Source organism: Centruroides vittatus, unplaced genomic scaffold (genome assembly GCF_030686945.1).
Source record: "Centruroides vittatus isolate TY-2023 unplaced genomic scaffold, ASM3068694v2 contig_794, whole genome shotgun sequence".
Classification (NCBI taxonomy): domain Eukaryota; kingdom Metazoa; phylum Arthropoda; class Arachnida; order Scorpiones; family Buthidae; genus Centruroides; species Centruroides vittatus.
The window spans coordinates 489,176-506,853 of NW_027122512.1; the positions used below are offsets into that span (position 1 = coordinate 489,176).

Here is a 17,678-nt window from a genome sequence, read left to right on the forward strand (position 1 = left end):
TTAGCGTTTACAATTTTTTTTTTTTTTTTTTTTAATATAACTCATCTTTACTTTCAAAATTAAGCTTTTTGCCATTTTATAATAATTAAATGTTCTTTTTAATAACATATGGTAATAACAGATGGCGCCAACAAATGTTGCCGGAAGAGATAAGCAACTCGTTGCTGGATTTTTACAATAATAAATCATGTGAAAAAGTTCAACTTGAAGTGACATGTTACAAATACATTTTTTTTTTTTTTTAAATTCTTTCCGCCCTGTGGGCACTAAGAGGGCCTCTTTTAGAAGGCCCATTATGGGTTCGGCCAGGCCCACAATGGGGCGACCGGGTGGTGAGGGACGGGGCCCGACATATCCGAACGGACCACCCCCGAAAAATTCCTGGGGATTATTCGACCCGTTTGGATTAGATCCCGGGTTTCCCAGAGCGGTAGGCTGCCACCTTGACCGCTCGGCCATCCGGCCGTACGACTGCCGTAAATGATCGGGCTAAATTTTGGATAAATGATTATAGATTAGAAATAAATTTGGCCCTAGGGTTTGGCGTTAGGCGCCACCTTTTATTAAAATTAATAATTTTAAACTTACTAAATATAAATAATATTTTAAATTTATACTTTTGGCGAAGTTTCTGCGATTTTTAAAAAACGTTAAAATTTAAAATCTGGCAACCTTCCGACGTTTCGAAGTAATCTGGCAATAGTAACTTGTAAATTTAAACGACACGTGGTTTTCACGTGTCTTGTCATTTTGGAATTCGTAGTATCTGCGGAAGCTGCGAAGATGTTTTGGGGTATATTCAGTAATTTATTACATTTATTATAATGATTTATTGTTTTATATTTGTTTATATAGTATACATTGCTATGATGTATGCGTCGTTAATGTAAAAGTGCTTGTTTTCTATTTACGAAGCTTATTTACTTTGAATTAAAAATTAAACATTTCTGGATGTTTACTGCAAACATCTTTACATAAAACTGATTTGTAACGAATATTCTCGATGTTCTAGGTACATTTTATCATTTTACTAATAGATATTTACTATGACGACAAGGCAGTTGAGCGTTCGAAGGTGTCGTTTCTTCTTTCGTCTATGATTTGTTTCATGGTGCATTTCGGGTGAAATTCCAGCTCTGAACGATACAGTTGCGACCTTATAGCTGTAGACCATATATAGTATAATATATTTAATACTCCACTATATATATTGTGAAGGGTCACAATGACATTCTTACTCATATGGACATAATCTGCAGTTTTGATAAGGGCCCACCGCTTCGTTTAGAGCTGCAATTTTACCCATTTTCGACCATAGAATATTTTCACTAAGCGATTTTACTATATATTTTGAAAAATTTTGACTTTTATGGATTCTGGTAGGAAACCCCTAATAAAGGATATCTCGTTCGTGAAGATAGGGTCAGTTGAAAGTGATTTTATAAGTATAATAACAGTAGTGAAAATACAGTAATAAAAAAACAAAATTCTGTTTTTGTTTACCTCTGTTATTTATTTCTTTACCAATTTTTTTGGCCTTTTCCACAGTAGTGTCTTTTGTTACACCCCAACATCTGTGAACATTTCACTGATTTGGAAAAATTGTTTTTCTTTTTATCCATTTTTTTCACTTTGTTGTTTAACTTGAGTGTACCACTATGCAAAATAATTTTTGTAGAATTTAATTCTTGGACATCAACAGCCTTTCCTGGACATGTCATTGAGCCAAGGTTATCACCACATGAGATTAGCTATTCCTCCATCTTGTTCAAAGAGAACTGTGGGAAATTCATGTTGATTTTCCAATACTGCTACAACAATGACAAATGTTGAATCTCAGCTGATGAATGACTAAGATGAAACTGCAATGATGACTAGTGTAAATGTTTTACAATGATGAATGATTAAGAATATCAGATTTGAAAGCCTTTTATTAATCAATTAATTTGTACAAGTGGTAAAACGAAAATAAACAGATGATGATCGGACAAGAATTGTTGTCTTAGAAAACTAGTGGACGTGTTCCAAGGGCACAAGCCAGAAATTATGTACATTGAAATGCAGATACAAGAGCAAGTTGCCTAGTCGGCCACACTCCATGGGCACAGGTCGGTGGCGTAGCGTGGTGGGCAGGCGTGGCATTTTTCACAATAAATAATAATATCTTGTAAAAATGTGAACCATTTCATTTTGTATTATTGTTGCACCTATGATTCGGACCGATTGAAATGAGCAAGGAATTTTTCATTACTTATTCTGTGATGAAACTGGGGAATCCCCTTTCTTTAAATGAATGTATAATAATGACATCTTGCTCATTGTAGCGACTGACAACACCATTTGTACTGACTTGTAGGGATTCCCCATATTTTATTTAAGGGGAGGCGAAATTTTAAGGAGGCAGCGAAATTTTCCTCTGCCCCGGGTGGCTGACACCCACGCTACGCCACTGGCACAAGTCAGAGATATTTACATAGGAAAAGCAATACGTGTATACGTGGGCTCAGAGCCTGCCATGAGAATACAGAAAAGAAGTATGAATGCGTTCCAAGGGCACACAGCCTGTACACAAGTGATGGTAGTGGGACATAGAAAAATAGAGTATACCCGGGCAATGGAGGAACGGGATGTGGGCAGTGAGTCAGCCTAGTCCAGGAAAATATGGCTCAGACAGTTGTAGAGGGCTGATGGTATCAGGTGGTATATTTCACGACTACCCCTGATGCAATCACTAACCATTAGCTTCTTCATGAGTTTGGCATAGTACTGCTGGATGACCAGTCGTCCGATGGTGGCCTCGTTGGCTGGGTCAAAGCTACCGAGGGCACCGTATTTAACATCGTTGTAAGCAGTGTGAAAGCAGTCTAACTTTGCCTAAATTATAGAAAAAATGGAGAAATAAATGCAAAAGTAATTGCACAGATGGCATGATATCTGTGAATGCCCTAACTAAAAAGTGGTTGGTTGACTGTTCTAGAACTTTAAACAGTTTTGATATTTTGGATTAAATATAGTTTATACTAAAGTTACACTAATGACTAATTATGTAATTAATATTTTAGTATTATGCTTTCAGGTGTAACTATACGTAGCGATAAACCACATAGAGAAACTGTGACGATGCCGTTTCACGTCTCGATGGCTTCGTTAGTATGGAATTCCGAACGTAAGCGAACTCGATTTTTTCCGAATATGTCGGACTTTTTTCTCGGTTTGAAATACAATGTTGTTTAATCCGTGTAGAAGTTGGCAAAGATAAAAAGTGTACATCTGTCATTCTAAAATACGAAGGAAGGGATTATGTTTTGTGTACGTTGGAATATGGGAAGGTCATGTGTGTGCCTTTAGATTTAGTTTTTGATAAAGGAGAACGAATAAGATTCCATGTTGTGGGAAGTGGTAAGTTTTTTGAAGTACTGAGTACCTTTATATATTTAATAATTTTTAATAATATATATTTTGGTAATTTTAGATTAAAAAGGTACAATTTTAGATTATATTTAATCTGATTTCTTTTGTAACACTACAGTTATAAAATGCATTTCAAGAATTCTGTTTTTCTCGTCAGTTGTGTACATTTAATGTAGGTTTATAAGAATGTACATTTGTATCGAGTCAGATGATTTATAAGGGTTTGCTCAATAAATAATCAGTCGACGACAATAAAATGTATTGAATGCATTTTATTTTACGTGTAATCACGTCGATTGATGAACATTTGCACGATTCTGTAAACTTTACAAAGGTTTGACATGTGCATCCAGTGCATTTGGGTTGTTTTGTTGCACATGACTTGTCATCATGCATCTTTCATATCTTTGGTGAGGGAAAGAACTGAAAGGCAGATGATGACAAAGAGATGCATTGTGTTCTCTACAATTGGTTGTGCTGCTGTTATGTAACATTTTTGAACACAATTGTGCCATTTCAGACCTGAAGATCTCCATTTTTAGATCAAAAACATTAGTCCAAAAGTTTTATTTCAATTTAAATCTCTGGAATTCAAGTCGGGTTTTTTGATAGATACGTTTATTAATCACGAGGTTTGTGAGGCAGTAGAGTAAATACTTCAACAACAGAACAATTATGTATAAAATAAATTGCATTTAATACATTTTGTCATTGGTGTTTAATTTTTTATCAACCCTTACAGATGTGTGTTGTGGAAAATTATGCATATTTGATCCTGTTATGATGTGCACAATCCAAATTCATCAGCAGTTATTATGTTGATTTTGCTCAATTAACAATACAGTGGTCATTTTTAACTTTTAATACTTGGATTTTATAGTTTTCACTGGCTATAGGTTAGGCAAAGTAGGTTTCATTCTCTGTGACAAGTTTCATATCCATTCTGCACCTTCTTTTATCATTGACAAACATTTAAATAGATTACACAACTCCAAAGAAAGTAATATACCTGAGAGTTCAAGATTTCTTACAGATAAAATGCTGCATTATGTTTACTATATAATATAGTTCCTAGTATGTACCAACCTTTAGATTTGGAACGAAAATCTCAGGCATTTGAAAGCCTTTGACTATTTTCTTTGATGATTTCGTTGTAACTAAGACTTAATGTTTGGTCCTGAAAATGTTTAATCTTGGACTTCTGTCGTATTTTAGTGTTGTACTATTTGTCTTTTATTTCTCTGTAGAAAGATGTAAAACTGCATTGCTAAGCATTGAGTAAGGTCGGTCATTAGACTAGCAACTTTGCAATAATCTTTGCTATTCACTTTTATCTTGTGCTTTCATCTTCATTTCTGGTTTGATGTTGCCATTACACTGTCTTATCAGGTGCTTGTGGTAAAATAACAGGTGTAAATGATCTGGAATCAAATTTTGATGGCACAGGTTTCTTCAGGTCTGAGGTTTACATAGTTTGATTTTCAATGAGTATCTTGAGAAATTTCTGAGGAAATTAAGTCAATATTGATACAGGACTTGCCACCTCACCTGCTGTTTTGCTGTGCCACAAATAGAGCAGGTCATATATTTTCTTTCCTTCCTATATCTTGGCATATATAAAGAATCTTTTTACTCTTTAATTTGTTAATATACATTTAAATCTCAATATAACACATTCCTAAAAAAAAATCATTATCACAAAGTCCAAGGAATAGTTGTGAATGGATCTTCTCTATGAATATTAACTAAAGAACAGTTCATAGTCTGTGAATTACTAAATGAATAAATTTTTATTGTAAATGATGATGATATTTCAATTCAATACAAACTTTACAGTGCCTTGGTTCCACAGAGCACTGCCAAGGTAGCAAACGTCGAGTTACAGTAAGAATGTAAAGCATTAACACAACAAAGAAACATTGAAATACATCATTGTGTACTTATGTGTGTTGAAATGTAGCAAAACAAAGCATAAGTAGTAAAACTGAGGATATTCTATAGATTACTTTCTATGGAATTTCAGGACTTTGAATATATATTTGAACTCTGGTTTGAGACGAGTTCGACGATACCCTACTTTTGGACCGGAGACCGAAAATAAGAAGTTATCGTATTAACGATTTCTTGCCTTCCACAATGCATTTTATGCCATTTTAGAGTTTTCCACTAGGTGGTGCTGCTTGTAGTTCGGTATACGTTTCTTTTTTTTCTCTTTTGTTCAAGAACTACCGTGAATGAATGAATAGCGATGTTAAACACTCTGTGGTCTGCCGGCTGCTCCCCTCTGAGAGGAGTTCGTCGGGAGCACGAACGGTCGAACGCCACCTAGCGGAAAACTCTAAAATGGTGTAGAATGTATTGTGAAAGGCAAGAAACACTTTGAAGAGTTGTATTTACTATTAACCTATATTGTATAGAACTTTGAAAGTATAAGGAAATATTTCTGTTATGTTTAGTTATTTTACCATATTAATCTTATTGTTATTTTTACTTCTAGGAAGCGTCCATCTCTCGGGCTTCGTGGTCACGGACACTTATTTGCAGAAAGACTGTTCCGAATCTTCTACCGACGAATTCGAGGAATCCTACAGCCTTAGCAGCGAGGAGACTTATCCCTGTATGCTTTAAATCACTCGTATTTGAAATTATTAACATTTAATGAGAAATTAGTCAAATAATCTAGATTTTATCACGCTGTATTTTAAGGCTAAATAATTAGAATCAAAACAGTTTGTCTATAGATAGGCAGTTAGGCTACCGTCTCTCGATACATTTAACAATTAGAAATAAATAGATTACAGGTATTTGGCAATCTATTTACAGTGGAATCTCTTTGTAATGTTCGATATTCGTCATGTTTTGATGACCTTTCTTTTCTTCAATGTTTGTCAGTATTTTCTGTATTCGTTGTCATTTCCAGCACCGGCTGTGCCACTACAATTGCACGCCTACGCTGATAAGCTAGCTGTGTTAGATTAGTGTTGCCAATTTAGCTAATTTTTTGATAGATTTAGTGGATTTATGAACAATCTAGCTATGCAAATTACCTAAATTATAATGGCCTAGCTATTTTTATAATGCCATCTAGCTATAAAATGAAATAATTTTAATGGGAACAATATGATTTGAATATTTTTATTAAAAGTCTAGCTATAAATTTTAATTTTGAGTTGGCAACACTGTCAGCTAGCTGTCGTTAATCAGTCTGCATTGTGCAGTTGTCACGTGTGTTCTTGGTTTCTCGCGCTGAATATTTTCAAAAACTCAAGATCCAATGGCTCAAACAAAGTGCAGTGAAGAAAGCAGCAAAAAAAGGAAAGCTGTTAGAACAACAATAGAGATAAAAAAATTATTGCTAAGTCCGAAAATAGACAAAGTAGGAAGGTTGTGGCCGAAGTTTTCATCTCTAAAACCTGAATGTCAAACATTGAGCACCGCCATCTTGTATGCCTAGAAGTTTGATAATGGTGTTTGGAACGTTGAGCATGATTCCAGTGACATTCCAAACACCATTGTCAAACTTATAGGCATACAAGATGGCGGTGCTCAATGTTTGACGTTCAGGTTTTAGAGATGAAAACTTCGTCCACAACCATTTCCTCAGCCAAGATTCAGTTTTACTTATATATCCTCAGTGTACTCTTCCAGTCTCTCTTATAGCAGGCAGCAGGTGCTGCCTAAATACAACTTTACTTTGCCTGTATTTTTATATTCTACTGTACATTCCACTGAGCTGTTATCTTTGCAACTATAGCGGCTCGTGCTTGTAATGGTCAATAAACTGTGGGTCGTCTTGTTACAAGTAATCTAGCGTCCGACCTCTCGAGATGGTGTCTTAAATGCTTGGTAGTTTTGGTTTTGGTTACTTTTATAACCTTTGTGTTTCCCATTTTCCTGTTTCCCTTAGTTAAAGGGAATCTAGCATAAAATCCAAGCAACAGATCTGATAGTAAGACGTACGGAAGGCCATAGACTTCAGCAATTGCTTTTATAACATTAATCATCTCTTAGATGCTTTTTTAATTGGATGTGTACTGGATTTCTCTATTTAAAATAGATATGAAGATTTTCTTTTAGTAGTCTGAAACCGTGTTGTAGACTTTATTGTTTCGGACACAATAAAGTGCTATAATTCTCACACTTGGTGGTTTTTCTCATCTTTTATTTAGTTGATACATGTTAAAATGTACATGTTTCGGGCTCCTAAGCATCTCTTCAGTCAACTAAAATATTAAGAGTATACAACACATATATAAAAAATACATAAGTTTTTAAGAATTTATAAAAATATTTTGATTTAAAACATACCTATGCGTATACAAGTTTTACAAATTAAAGTTACATTATACACAGCGTATTCTCAAGTTTCTTCTAAAAATTTCCAAGGCTTTGTGTGTCAGAGACGTCGCAAATGCACTTGGCAATTAAGCATACCGAACAATGATACGTGTCATTGTTTTTTCGTCGTATGCATGCAAATTAGTCAAATTAAAATGTGTTATTTCCTATGCCAGAGATATAAAATACTAAGTCACAATCCTTTTTTTCTTCAAACTGATCTTGATCTACTGTTTACCCAATTTTAAAAAGCTAACTTCAGAATAAATATTGATAAATTGGCTCTTATGTGTTTTACTTTAATTCACAGCATACACTTTAATATGTCAATGTATTGCATATTGATATTTTCTATTTTATACTTGCTACTCCTTTACAAGCAATTTTTATTTTATGTATTTTAATGTTTAACCACATGGTCGGCATAGCATGGCTCATTAGGCCCTTGTACCAAATGCAATATATAGTTACCTACTTTTACTATCAATAGTGTCCATTAACTCCTTGAATGATTAGGCATTATCTTTTGTAGCAAACTGTCGTGTAAAGGTCATATTAACAAAATTGTTAAATGAGGTATGGCATTCTTTAACATTCCTGTAGGACAGTTTTAGTTTCTTTGAAAACCATGTTATGTTCTTTTTCCTTCAATTTCCAGTCCATTGTTGACTACTGTCTCCCGATAAGGGCTATGGCTGTTCCTTCTCTCCTCGAGAAAATATCGAGGGAACTCAATAAATTATATCTTGCATTCAGTGTTTTGCCATTCACCTTGCACTGATCACCCTAATGTAGCCAGGTCAAGATTGGCTCTTCCCTCCTTCCCTGAACATATATTATACTTTGATCGTCTCATTTTCCATAAATATTTTAATGGATACATTTTGTCTGAGTGACTTTATCTAAGAGTATCTGCTTGTCATACTCAATGCCAATCTTCTCTTTCTATCCCCTCTTTTAGGCTCTAATGTTAGTACTTATGATTATTCTTAGTAATACAATTTTTATGTTTCTTTCTAATTCTTTACACTTGGCAACTTAGTATTTCCTTTATCTTTTGTCTATATAAAGTTACTTAGACTGTAAAATACTGGGACATAATCTAAGATTTCATTATGTAAGAAAGATCACATCTTTAGTTAAATAAACTAAGAACAATACTTCAAAAACATTATTTTAATTTATAAAGATAATATATATGTTATCGTTACAACTTAGAAATATAATTTGGTGGTTTTAGTTTCAAATTTTACAGTTTATCTCCTGAAATATTTAGCATAAACTTTAATTTTTTCATTTTATAAACAGCTAGTAGTGAAAGTGAAAGTGTCGAAAGCACGTCTTCGAGCAGTGATGATACGCCACCCAAACAGAAGAAAGGTAAATTCCTATTTAAGAAACTACGGTAGAGCATCGATTATCCGACTTAATTGGGGACTGGGGTTGGTCGGATAACCGAAAAGTATGAAAAAATACATTATTAGTATAGTGTATTAGGCCTGGTTTAAATACTAGCCTCCCTTTCGTGGTCGAGTCAGTGCTGCCAGTTAAAACATGCAAAAATTTAACAAAAATAATATTAAAGTAGCCAAGACATAACCAAATATTGTAGCGCCACATCACTAGCGGACATTTGATTTTTCCGACTAGAACGCGGCGGTTAACCGATAAGTCGGTTAATCGGGGGTCGGATAATCGATGCTCTACTGTATATACCTATAAATTACCTCTATAAACTGTTATGTTCAAAACTATATTAAAGGTTTTAAGTAAATTGCAAGAATATTTTAGCTATATCTTGATATTCTGTTTGTTTGTCTTCTTGTGAACAGTAATAAATGGATCTGCAAGAAGAAATGCTACTTTGAATGTGCAATTATCCCAGATTTTCCTGGTGAGCAAATGTAGCAATCTCGTCGGGCAGCTACGCTTCTTCTAAAGTCTAGATTTGAATCCATTCTGATCCCAATTCCTCAAATAGTTTATGAAGAATTGGGTATAAGGTGTGTTGTCATTCCTATTTCTATTATCCACAATAGCTAATATTGTTGTGGTAAGGCTCACGTGTAAGATTATCAATTGAGGTACTTCCTGCATATTGTCATATGTTGTTAAACTGACCAAAACAATTTTCGGAGAAGACCACATTAGGATGCCGACGAGCTTGCTGCTTTTGAGGAAATGAATTTCATTTCTGTCTATCCTCAAATTTTCAAATGGTTTGGTCCAGTACATTCAGTTCCATTTTTCAATATCCGACTACTACGTTGTAGTCTTATTTACTAGTCTGTAGGTGTTTGGTTCCGTTTTAAGTCACTGGATCCATAGATGCAAGTGCTTGCGTATAACCTCACTTAGTGGTGACAACATGAGGTTTTTGTAGTAGAATTTTTTAACAGAGGGTTGAGGTTCTGTGAGGAAACATGATGCAGAGTGGAAATTGAGCTTGCAATTCTTGCACACTGGATAATGCTATTTAGATTTGGGCTTTGTTTTCATAATAATTAACTAACTATTAAGTTACATTGAAAATAAGCATTTGATTTGGAAATTTTAGAAATTAATACAAAGATTATATTTTTTGCTTAAGATATGGCAAAAGATAGAAAACTTCCTAATAAAGAGAAAGCTACAGAGGGGAAAAAAACAGTAAAACAATCTCCTAGTTTGAGCATTAGGTCGGAGTCGAATAGTCATAAGAAGTGTGTGGAAACAAAAAAAGATGTCAGTAAACGAAAGGCCAAAAATGGTTTGTATAAAAATATATTTAATTAAGTTTCCTTTGACTTGAAATTAATTAAAAATTACATTTTTTTAGAGAATGAAAAGGATAGATTGCTATTGGATTCAAATGATAATGGAGTGAGTGAAAATGCCCAAAATGATTTCAACAAAGAAAACGAGATTGTTCCTAAAAACAAAACTTCGGAGATGACAGAGGAGGATGCATCAAATATACCAATATCAGACAAGGAAGATGCAATAGAAGTATGCGGATTGTCTGCCGTGGCCGTTAATTCGTGTAACAAAATCCCTAAAATAACACCAAAAGAAAAGGAAGCTGTCAAAAGAAGTAGTTCTGTTGAAACGCCAGCAATTTTCACCTCGGCAAAAAAGAAGAAAAGGAAAAGCAATGCGGTGAATTTGTCGGTCAAAGCTGTGAAAGAAAATACAGTAAGTTTGTAGTCACTTATGCAAATGCTCTTTAATATAGTGTTTGTTTTAAGAATTATTTGTAAAGCAGAACTCCGAATTTTAATATTTGAAACATATTTAGTCTTATATGTGGTACGATCCAAAAGTTCGGGGACTGCAGTAATACATGACAACAAAAGCATATATTTGAAGTTACAGCGTATGAAATGGATTCTACCAAACCACTTCTACGTGTTCAGGTTAATTTCACCCATGTCATGTGATTAAACCGCAAGCGCTGCTGTTTTTTCCGGAGATGGTTACCTTTGTTCTGCGATGTAATAAAAGTGGAGTTTCAAGAAGACCTCCAACATTAAACTTTGTCAGTGTTTAGGTAAAACACCTATGGAGACTTTAAAATTGCTAAGAAAGGTGTACAGTGATTCTACCATCGTGAAGTCGAAATGTTGGAGGTTGTTCAAATCCAGGTAGTCAAAAAATCCTGGAATTTTTAATGGATGGTCCATCATAACCCAACCACTCCATTGTGAGTTTACTGAACTCACAATGGGTACAGAAAAAGGGCACTGTCAAAAATGGGACACACTGCTTTTTTTCTGGAGAGAGACTCCCATTTTTGAATGTTTCTACCCTTTATAGACAGAGTAAATGATTTTTTTCAAAACATTTGGACAATATATAAGATTATTCAGATTTGAACTTTACGTGATAACATTACTGGTCGTTTATAATTAATTTGTATTGATGCGCGTCTTCTCTTATCTTTGCCTGCAAAGGTCGAGGATCAGAAATTATTTATAAAAGATAATATAAAAAGTGTTAATGACCAATATTTTAATTTATTTAGGGAAAGGATTTAAAATCAAACGTTATAGATACAGTGGATATCGAAGTCGGAAACGGTCCCGTGGCAAGGAAGGGAAAACTTGTAAGTTTTAAATAAATTATGTTAACTGAAGAAAACTGTTGCACACACAATTAACATAATTGGTTTTTGTGTTTTTTTCAGGTGCACATATGTTACTTAGGCTATTTAAGTAACGGAGAAGAGTTTATATCCGTCAGGAATCGTCCCTTTTCTTTTCGTCTCGGTAATGACAAGGATGTAGTAAAAGGGTTGAATTCTGGCATAGAAGGTAAATTAATTACTACAGTTTAATTACAGAATTATAAGAGAACACTTAACATTTTCGTGACAATGGACCATATTTATTTACTCAATGTCCAAAGGAGACATTGTGAGTAATGTGTGTTCACTTGGGTTATTTACATTACAATTGTCAATTACTCTGTGCAATTTTTAAACTTTGCATTCTTTTTAGAAAGTATATTTAGTTTTAAATGTAAAGTTTATATCAGTCTGTAATACTTTAGCGATAAGGAAGCATGTAATTCATGGTCTGGCAAAAGTAATCTGGTAGGGCTTTGGAACCAAGAGTGTCAGATAATTGGTGGTGGACCTATTGCATATTTCTGTATACCATATATTTGATGAATGAAGGGAGTTCAATATTTAGGGAATAGACAGTAAAGGTGTTTATTCCAAAATGTTCTACCGAATACAAATAAGCAGTGCTTTGTCGACAATGTTACCAGTAGTCGAATGGAAAAATTCTTTGAATATACGGGGCGATTCGCTCGGGACAGGATGCTTACTTTGTTCGGTATCTTGCGATTGCATAGTCACATTTCAATAATGTGTAATGTAAAACATACCTTTTGATTGATTATTTTATCATGAAATAATCATTTCGTTTGTGTTTTGTGCTCTTCTTTTTATTTTATACAGAGGTGTTCTACATAGTGTTCACTCAGGCCGATGGTGGGACAATCAAATAGTGTGGAAGAGACTTGACGTATATAGGACAGACACCCAAAATCAAATCCCGGGGTCACTTTTTTGGATTTGGTATCAGATGCCGCAGCTGTTAGATTGATAGAATAAGATAACAGTCTATCAAGGGGGATGCCTCCCTGGAGAATTTTGTATGATTAACTGGCCTCTAAGGTGTTATACATGCGAAAAAAACCCAGAAATCTCCACGTACCCAGCACGTCGGTCATGCGAATCCACAGAAGTACCGATGTTCAGTTGTTGTATCTACTTGGTGTCAGACTTCTTTCTTTTAAGATCTAATTTTATAAATGTATAGCATTAATATGGGATTTTAAAACAATTTATATTGTTTTATACTTTACTAAATATGAAAATAAATTTCAATTGTTTTCTTAAATAGGCATGAGAGTTGGAGGGAAGAGAAAAATCACAGTTCCCCCTTCAGAAGGGTAAGCATATAATTTATAATTACAAGATGCGAATGTCACAATAATAGAAATATATATTCTTATATAATTACTTTACTTTTTGAGGTTTGGAAACAAAACGGTCGGATCCGTCCCTCCCAACAGCAGGCTAATTTACGAAGTGGAGTTGAAAGCGGTCAGTTAACGTCTGCAAACTATAAAACAAGAATTTATAAATTTGGATTTTATATTTTTACATTCAAAGATTACTTTGTGAAGTATATTTAATTTCATTGTTAAAGTTTACTGATTTATTTAAAATTGTCTTTTGTCGTAACAAATCAAGGAAGTTCAGATTGTCACGAAGAATTTTGTACCCAAATTTGATTTTAAAGTTATATTGTTACTAAAACATGCTGTATATATTAAATTCAGATTTATTTTTTAAATAAATTTTGAGGATTTCAAAATGAATGATTTAGTTCTTGTAATAGCTACAGCAAATTCAGCTGTAAATACCTTTTTATTCCGGTGACAATATACTTTTAATACACCTGGAGGAATCTACAGATAATCCTACATTATCACAATATACTGTATTTACTCTAATAGACAGCCGCCATCTATAATAATTTTGGCATTCGACTTTGCCGTTTATAGGGCAACTATTGCATCCAATCTTTGAGAATCGAGTATGACTTTAGGGAATAAATATGAAAACTTTCTGTATTATTTGAACACCAATGCAACATACCAATTTTCATTTTATTTCAGCAGAAGATAAGATCAAGTGCAATTTTATCAGCTTGCAATAAGCCTTATCTTTCTCCAGTAGACACTACATTTACTATCAGAGGGCACTGTTTATTACAGTGTTCATAGGTATATTATATATACAGTATGTTTCTTAAGAATAGTGCGTTAAGTGAGTGCTTCGTAAATGGTTCAATAAAACAAGATTTGAATTTATTCATGAAAATTTATTTTCGTCCCTTCAAAGTGTAACCCCTTCCACTGCAATATACTTAAGTCGACGTTTATGTGCCATCGTGGAAGTAGGCTTTATAGTCGTTTTTTCCAAACCCCTTCTGGACTGGCAACAAATTTTTTTTATGGCACCGATCGACTTAAAACGGTAAGAAGCAAGCAAAAGTTTGGTGGAGGGAAGACAGTGCCATATCGGATGAATACGGAACCCGCGGACCATATTGAAGTTTTGGCCCAAAATTAACGAACGACAAAAGTGTGAGGTTTGCCGAACGACTGCGTTAGTCAGAATGTCGTGCGGTCACGATCCACGTGTGGGAGTGAAAGAAACTCTCAAGAGACAGGTTTTCATTCGTAACCCGTTTATATAACAAAAGGTGCTTACAACTACGATACACTTTTATCAGCGGCGGCGTCCGAGTCTTCTGGGCCCCCTCTCGGAATCGAAAGTCCACAAGAAAAGTTCTCCGATGTTTCACAGGAGTATGATGGCCCCGGGGCGCACTGTTCAGCTTCTCGAGGGAAAGTTCCGGACGCAGGGACGATTCAGATTACAGGTGACAAATCCAAGGGAGTGGGTGACCTTCCAAAAGAGGTGTAATCCAACTGCCGAAGATCACGAAAAAAAAATCCCGTCGTAAAATCGCGAGACAAAGCTCTAAGAGCCAAGAACCGAGAGAACTAATGACCGAGAACGTCATCTCCTCTTTTTTTTCGGGTTTTATAACTTTCCTTTGAGTCCCAGATCGAACATTTCGATAGGTCGATGTCGACTTGCCTCCGCTCTCTAATTGATCCCCCCCTCGTTACGCATTGTAACGAGATCAGAACCCAGGTCGTTGGATGAGTCAACATCGACTGACAATTCGATTCCTCTCGAAGATGTTCGATCTAAGTACTCAAATTCATCTATTGTTTCAACCTGAGAAGAATGACTTTCTCAGAAATTTCTACAGACATGTCCTTTTATGGACATGTAATATTCATTTTTTGTTTTTACTATTTTTTTTCTTGTTTGACGGTTTCTTTTTACAACGTTAATTTATAATAACAACAAGTATTATTATTTGCTTCTATACAAAAATTACAAAAAAAAAATTTTCTTATTTGCACAAATAGTAGGCCCACTTCCGAAGCTTCACAAAAGCATTGTCAGCGGGTGCTCCATTGTGGTGTAAAATCCACGAGTTTCCTGCCCACAAATGAGTGGTTTTCTACGAGTTTCTTCAAGCAAACGATCAAATAATATCCCTTGTTGACAGTTTGGCTAGATGGAAGGAATTCGTGCTGCACGACTCCACGACAATCGAAGAAACAATTCAGGAGGACTTGATTTTTGCCATGGCTTCAAGTTTCCGAGCTCCATTTACTCGAATGTCGAGCCGATTCGGCTGTAACGATGTGTTTTAATTCAATGCACACGTTTTGCTCCGAACACTCGACAATTTGAAAATTACAGCCCAATTGGTAGCTTGTATCTTGTAATTTTTATGCAAAAGACCGAGACACTTTTCCATCTCAGTCACCCCTGTTATGGTTAAGAGCATGGGACTTGGGGAAGACATCAAGTTTACCAGATTATTCTCAATGTCAGATGTAGCTGTATATACGTAATGTATGGCTCTTTAATCCGAATGAATCCGGTAGACTTTCTCACAGCTATCAGGTTAGGTACTCCTTTATTGGAAATTACAAATGCATTTCGGGCCTATGCAGCGTTTAAGCTCCTCTTCTGTGTAATGCTATAGATGTTAAAAATAACAAAACGCGTAGTTAATTTACAAAAAACGCGCGTGTAGATGATCTTCACAGACACAAAAAATTTTCTTTACATACGTTTGAAGGCAGAGGAGCGCCTTTCAGATTTTTAAAATACAAATATGGGTGTGTGTCGGGTGACAATAGTGCAAAGTGAAAATGACACGTAATTGACAAAAGTACAGCGTTCGAGTAAAAATCTGGCAAACACATGGGTAATTGTCGGGTGACGACATTTTAAAGTTTACAGACCAAACTGACGTTACAAACCGTAGGGATACGTTTTTATTTTACTCAAAATAACAGTAATATTATTGTAGGTTATTAGATAACCGTATGTATAATTAATCATTTTGTACAACGTATGGGATACATACCAATATGATATTTACCGATATATAGGCCCTAATTATACAATGAAAGGTCTTTTTTTTTTATTTAAACATGTGTATCCTTTTAAACCAAAATGTTCGGAATGACATTGAACATTTTGGTTTAAAAGGATACACATGTTTAAATAAAAAAAAAAGACCTTTCATTGTATAATTAGGGCCTATATATCGGTAAATATCATATTGGTATGTATCCCATACGTTGTACAAAATGATTAATTATACATACGGTTATCTAATAACCTACAATAATATTACTGTTATTTTGAGTAAAATAAAAACGTATCCCTACGGTTTGTAACGTCAGTTTGGTCTGTAAACTTTAAAATGTCGTCACCCGACAATTACCCATGTGTTTGCCAGATTTTTACTCGAACGCTGTACTTTTGTCAATTACGTGTCATTTTCACTTTGCACTATTGTCACCCTGAAGATCATCTACACGCGCGTTTTTTGTAAATTAACTACGCGTTTTGTTATTTTTAACATCTATAGCATTACACAGAAGAGGAGCTTAAACGCTGCATAGGCCCGAAATGCATTTGTAATTTCCAATAAAGGAGTACCTAACCTGATAGCTGTGAGGAAGTCTACCGGATTCGTTTGGATTAAAAAGACATACATTCACACTTACCAGATTAATTTTGTGATTTTGTAAATAAAATCATGCTTAAATTATTTTAAGTATTGAGGCAACGTGCCAAGTGAAGTTATTTCTGTGTAACTTCCATAATATCCAAGAGTTTACTCGATGTTTATCAATTTCTACTCATTGTTAACGGTGACTGTACAGTTGCGTGAAGATATAACACTATAAACATGTAATTATAGTCTGCAAACAAAGCGTAATTTGAATAGAGTGGATCGAAGCCATTGTTTGTATTGTAATAACTTCATATTAAAATCAAATTTTTAATGTTAAATAATACAGCAACTGGAAACTGCTTTGCAGGACGAGCCCCGTTACCACAACAAAGAAAAAGTACCGTAATGTTTGTGTGTTTTAAGAAACAATTTAATTTTATATCTTGAAAATCGAAGATATAAATCTATAATGGAAAAACTTTCCTTCCTTAGATTGAGGATTTGATGGTGATAAAAGTTGATAAAATCGTTTACAGTTGAAATCGTATATTTAATAATTCATGGGTATTAAAGGGTTCACTAAAGTTGATCCGTGTTTTAGGAGAAAAGATGTTTATCTCCGTTCCTCTAACATCAGCCATTATACAATGATGAAATATCTAATGCAATTACAGTACGTATTCCGCATTAGTGATATATCGATGTATGAAATAAACTTATTTTTGGTAATTTTTAGAGATTAGCGAGTGTATACACCAAGAGCAAAGCGAGAATCTTAGGAAGCGGCAAATATTGACGCTTCTTCTG

At 34.6% G+C, this 17,678-nt stretch overlaps 1 protein-coding gene across 1 annotated transcript; it reads left to right on the forward strand.

Moving 5' to 3' along the window:
• Window positions 1-700: 700 nt before the first annotated feature.
• On the forward strand, window positions 701-13,623 carry LOC136981806 (46 kDa FK506-binding nuclear protein-like). Its single transcript, XM_067278180.1, has 11 exons — window positions 701-793; window positions 3,077-3,166; window positions 3,244-3,399; window positions 5,909-6,028; window positions 9,058-9,129; window positions 10,340-10,498; window positions 10,568-10,923; window positions 11,753-11,833; window positions 11,915-12,041; window positions 13,143-13,191; window positions 13,276-13,623. Exons 1-11 carry the CDS (start codon window positions 784-786, stop codon window positions 13,352-13,354), a joined length of 1,299 nt encoding a protein of 432 aa, XP_067134281.1. The 5' UTR covers window positions 701-783; the 3' UTR covers window positions 13,355-13,623.
• The last annotated feature ends 4,055 nt before the right edge of the window (window positions 13,624-17,678 follow it).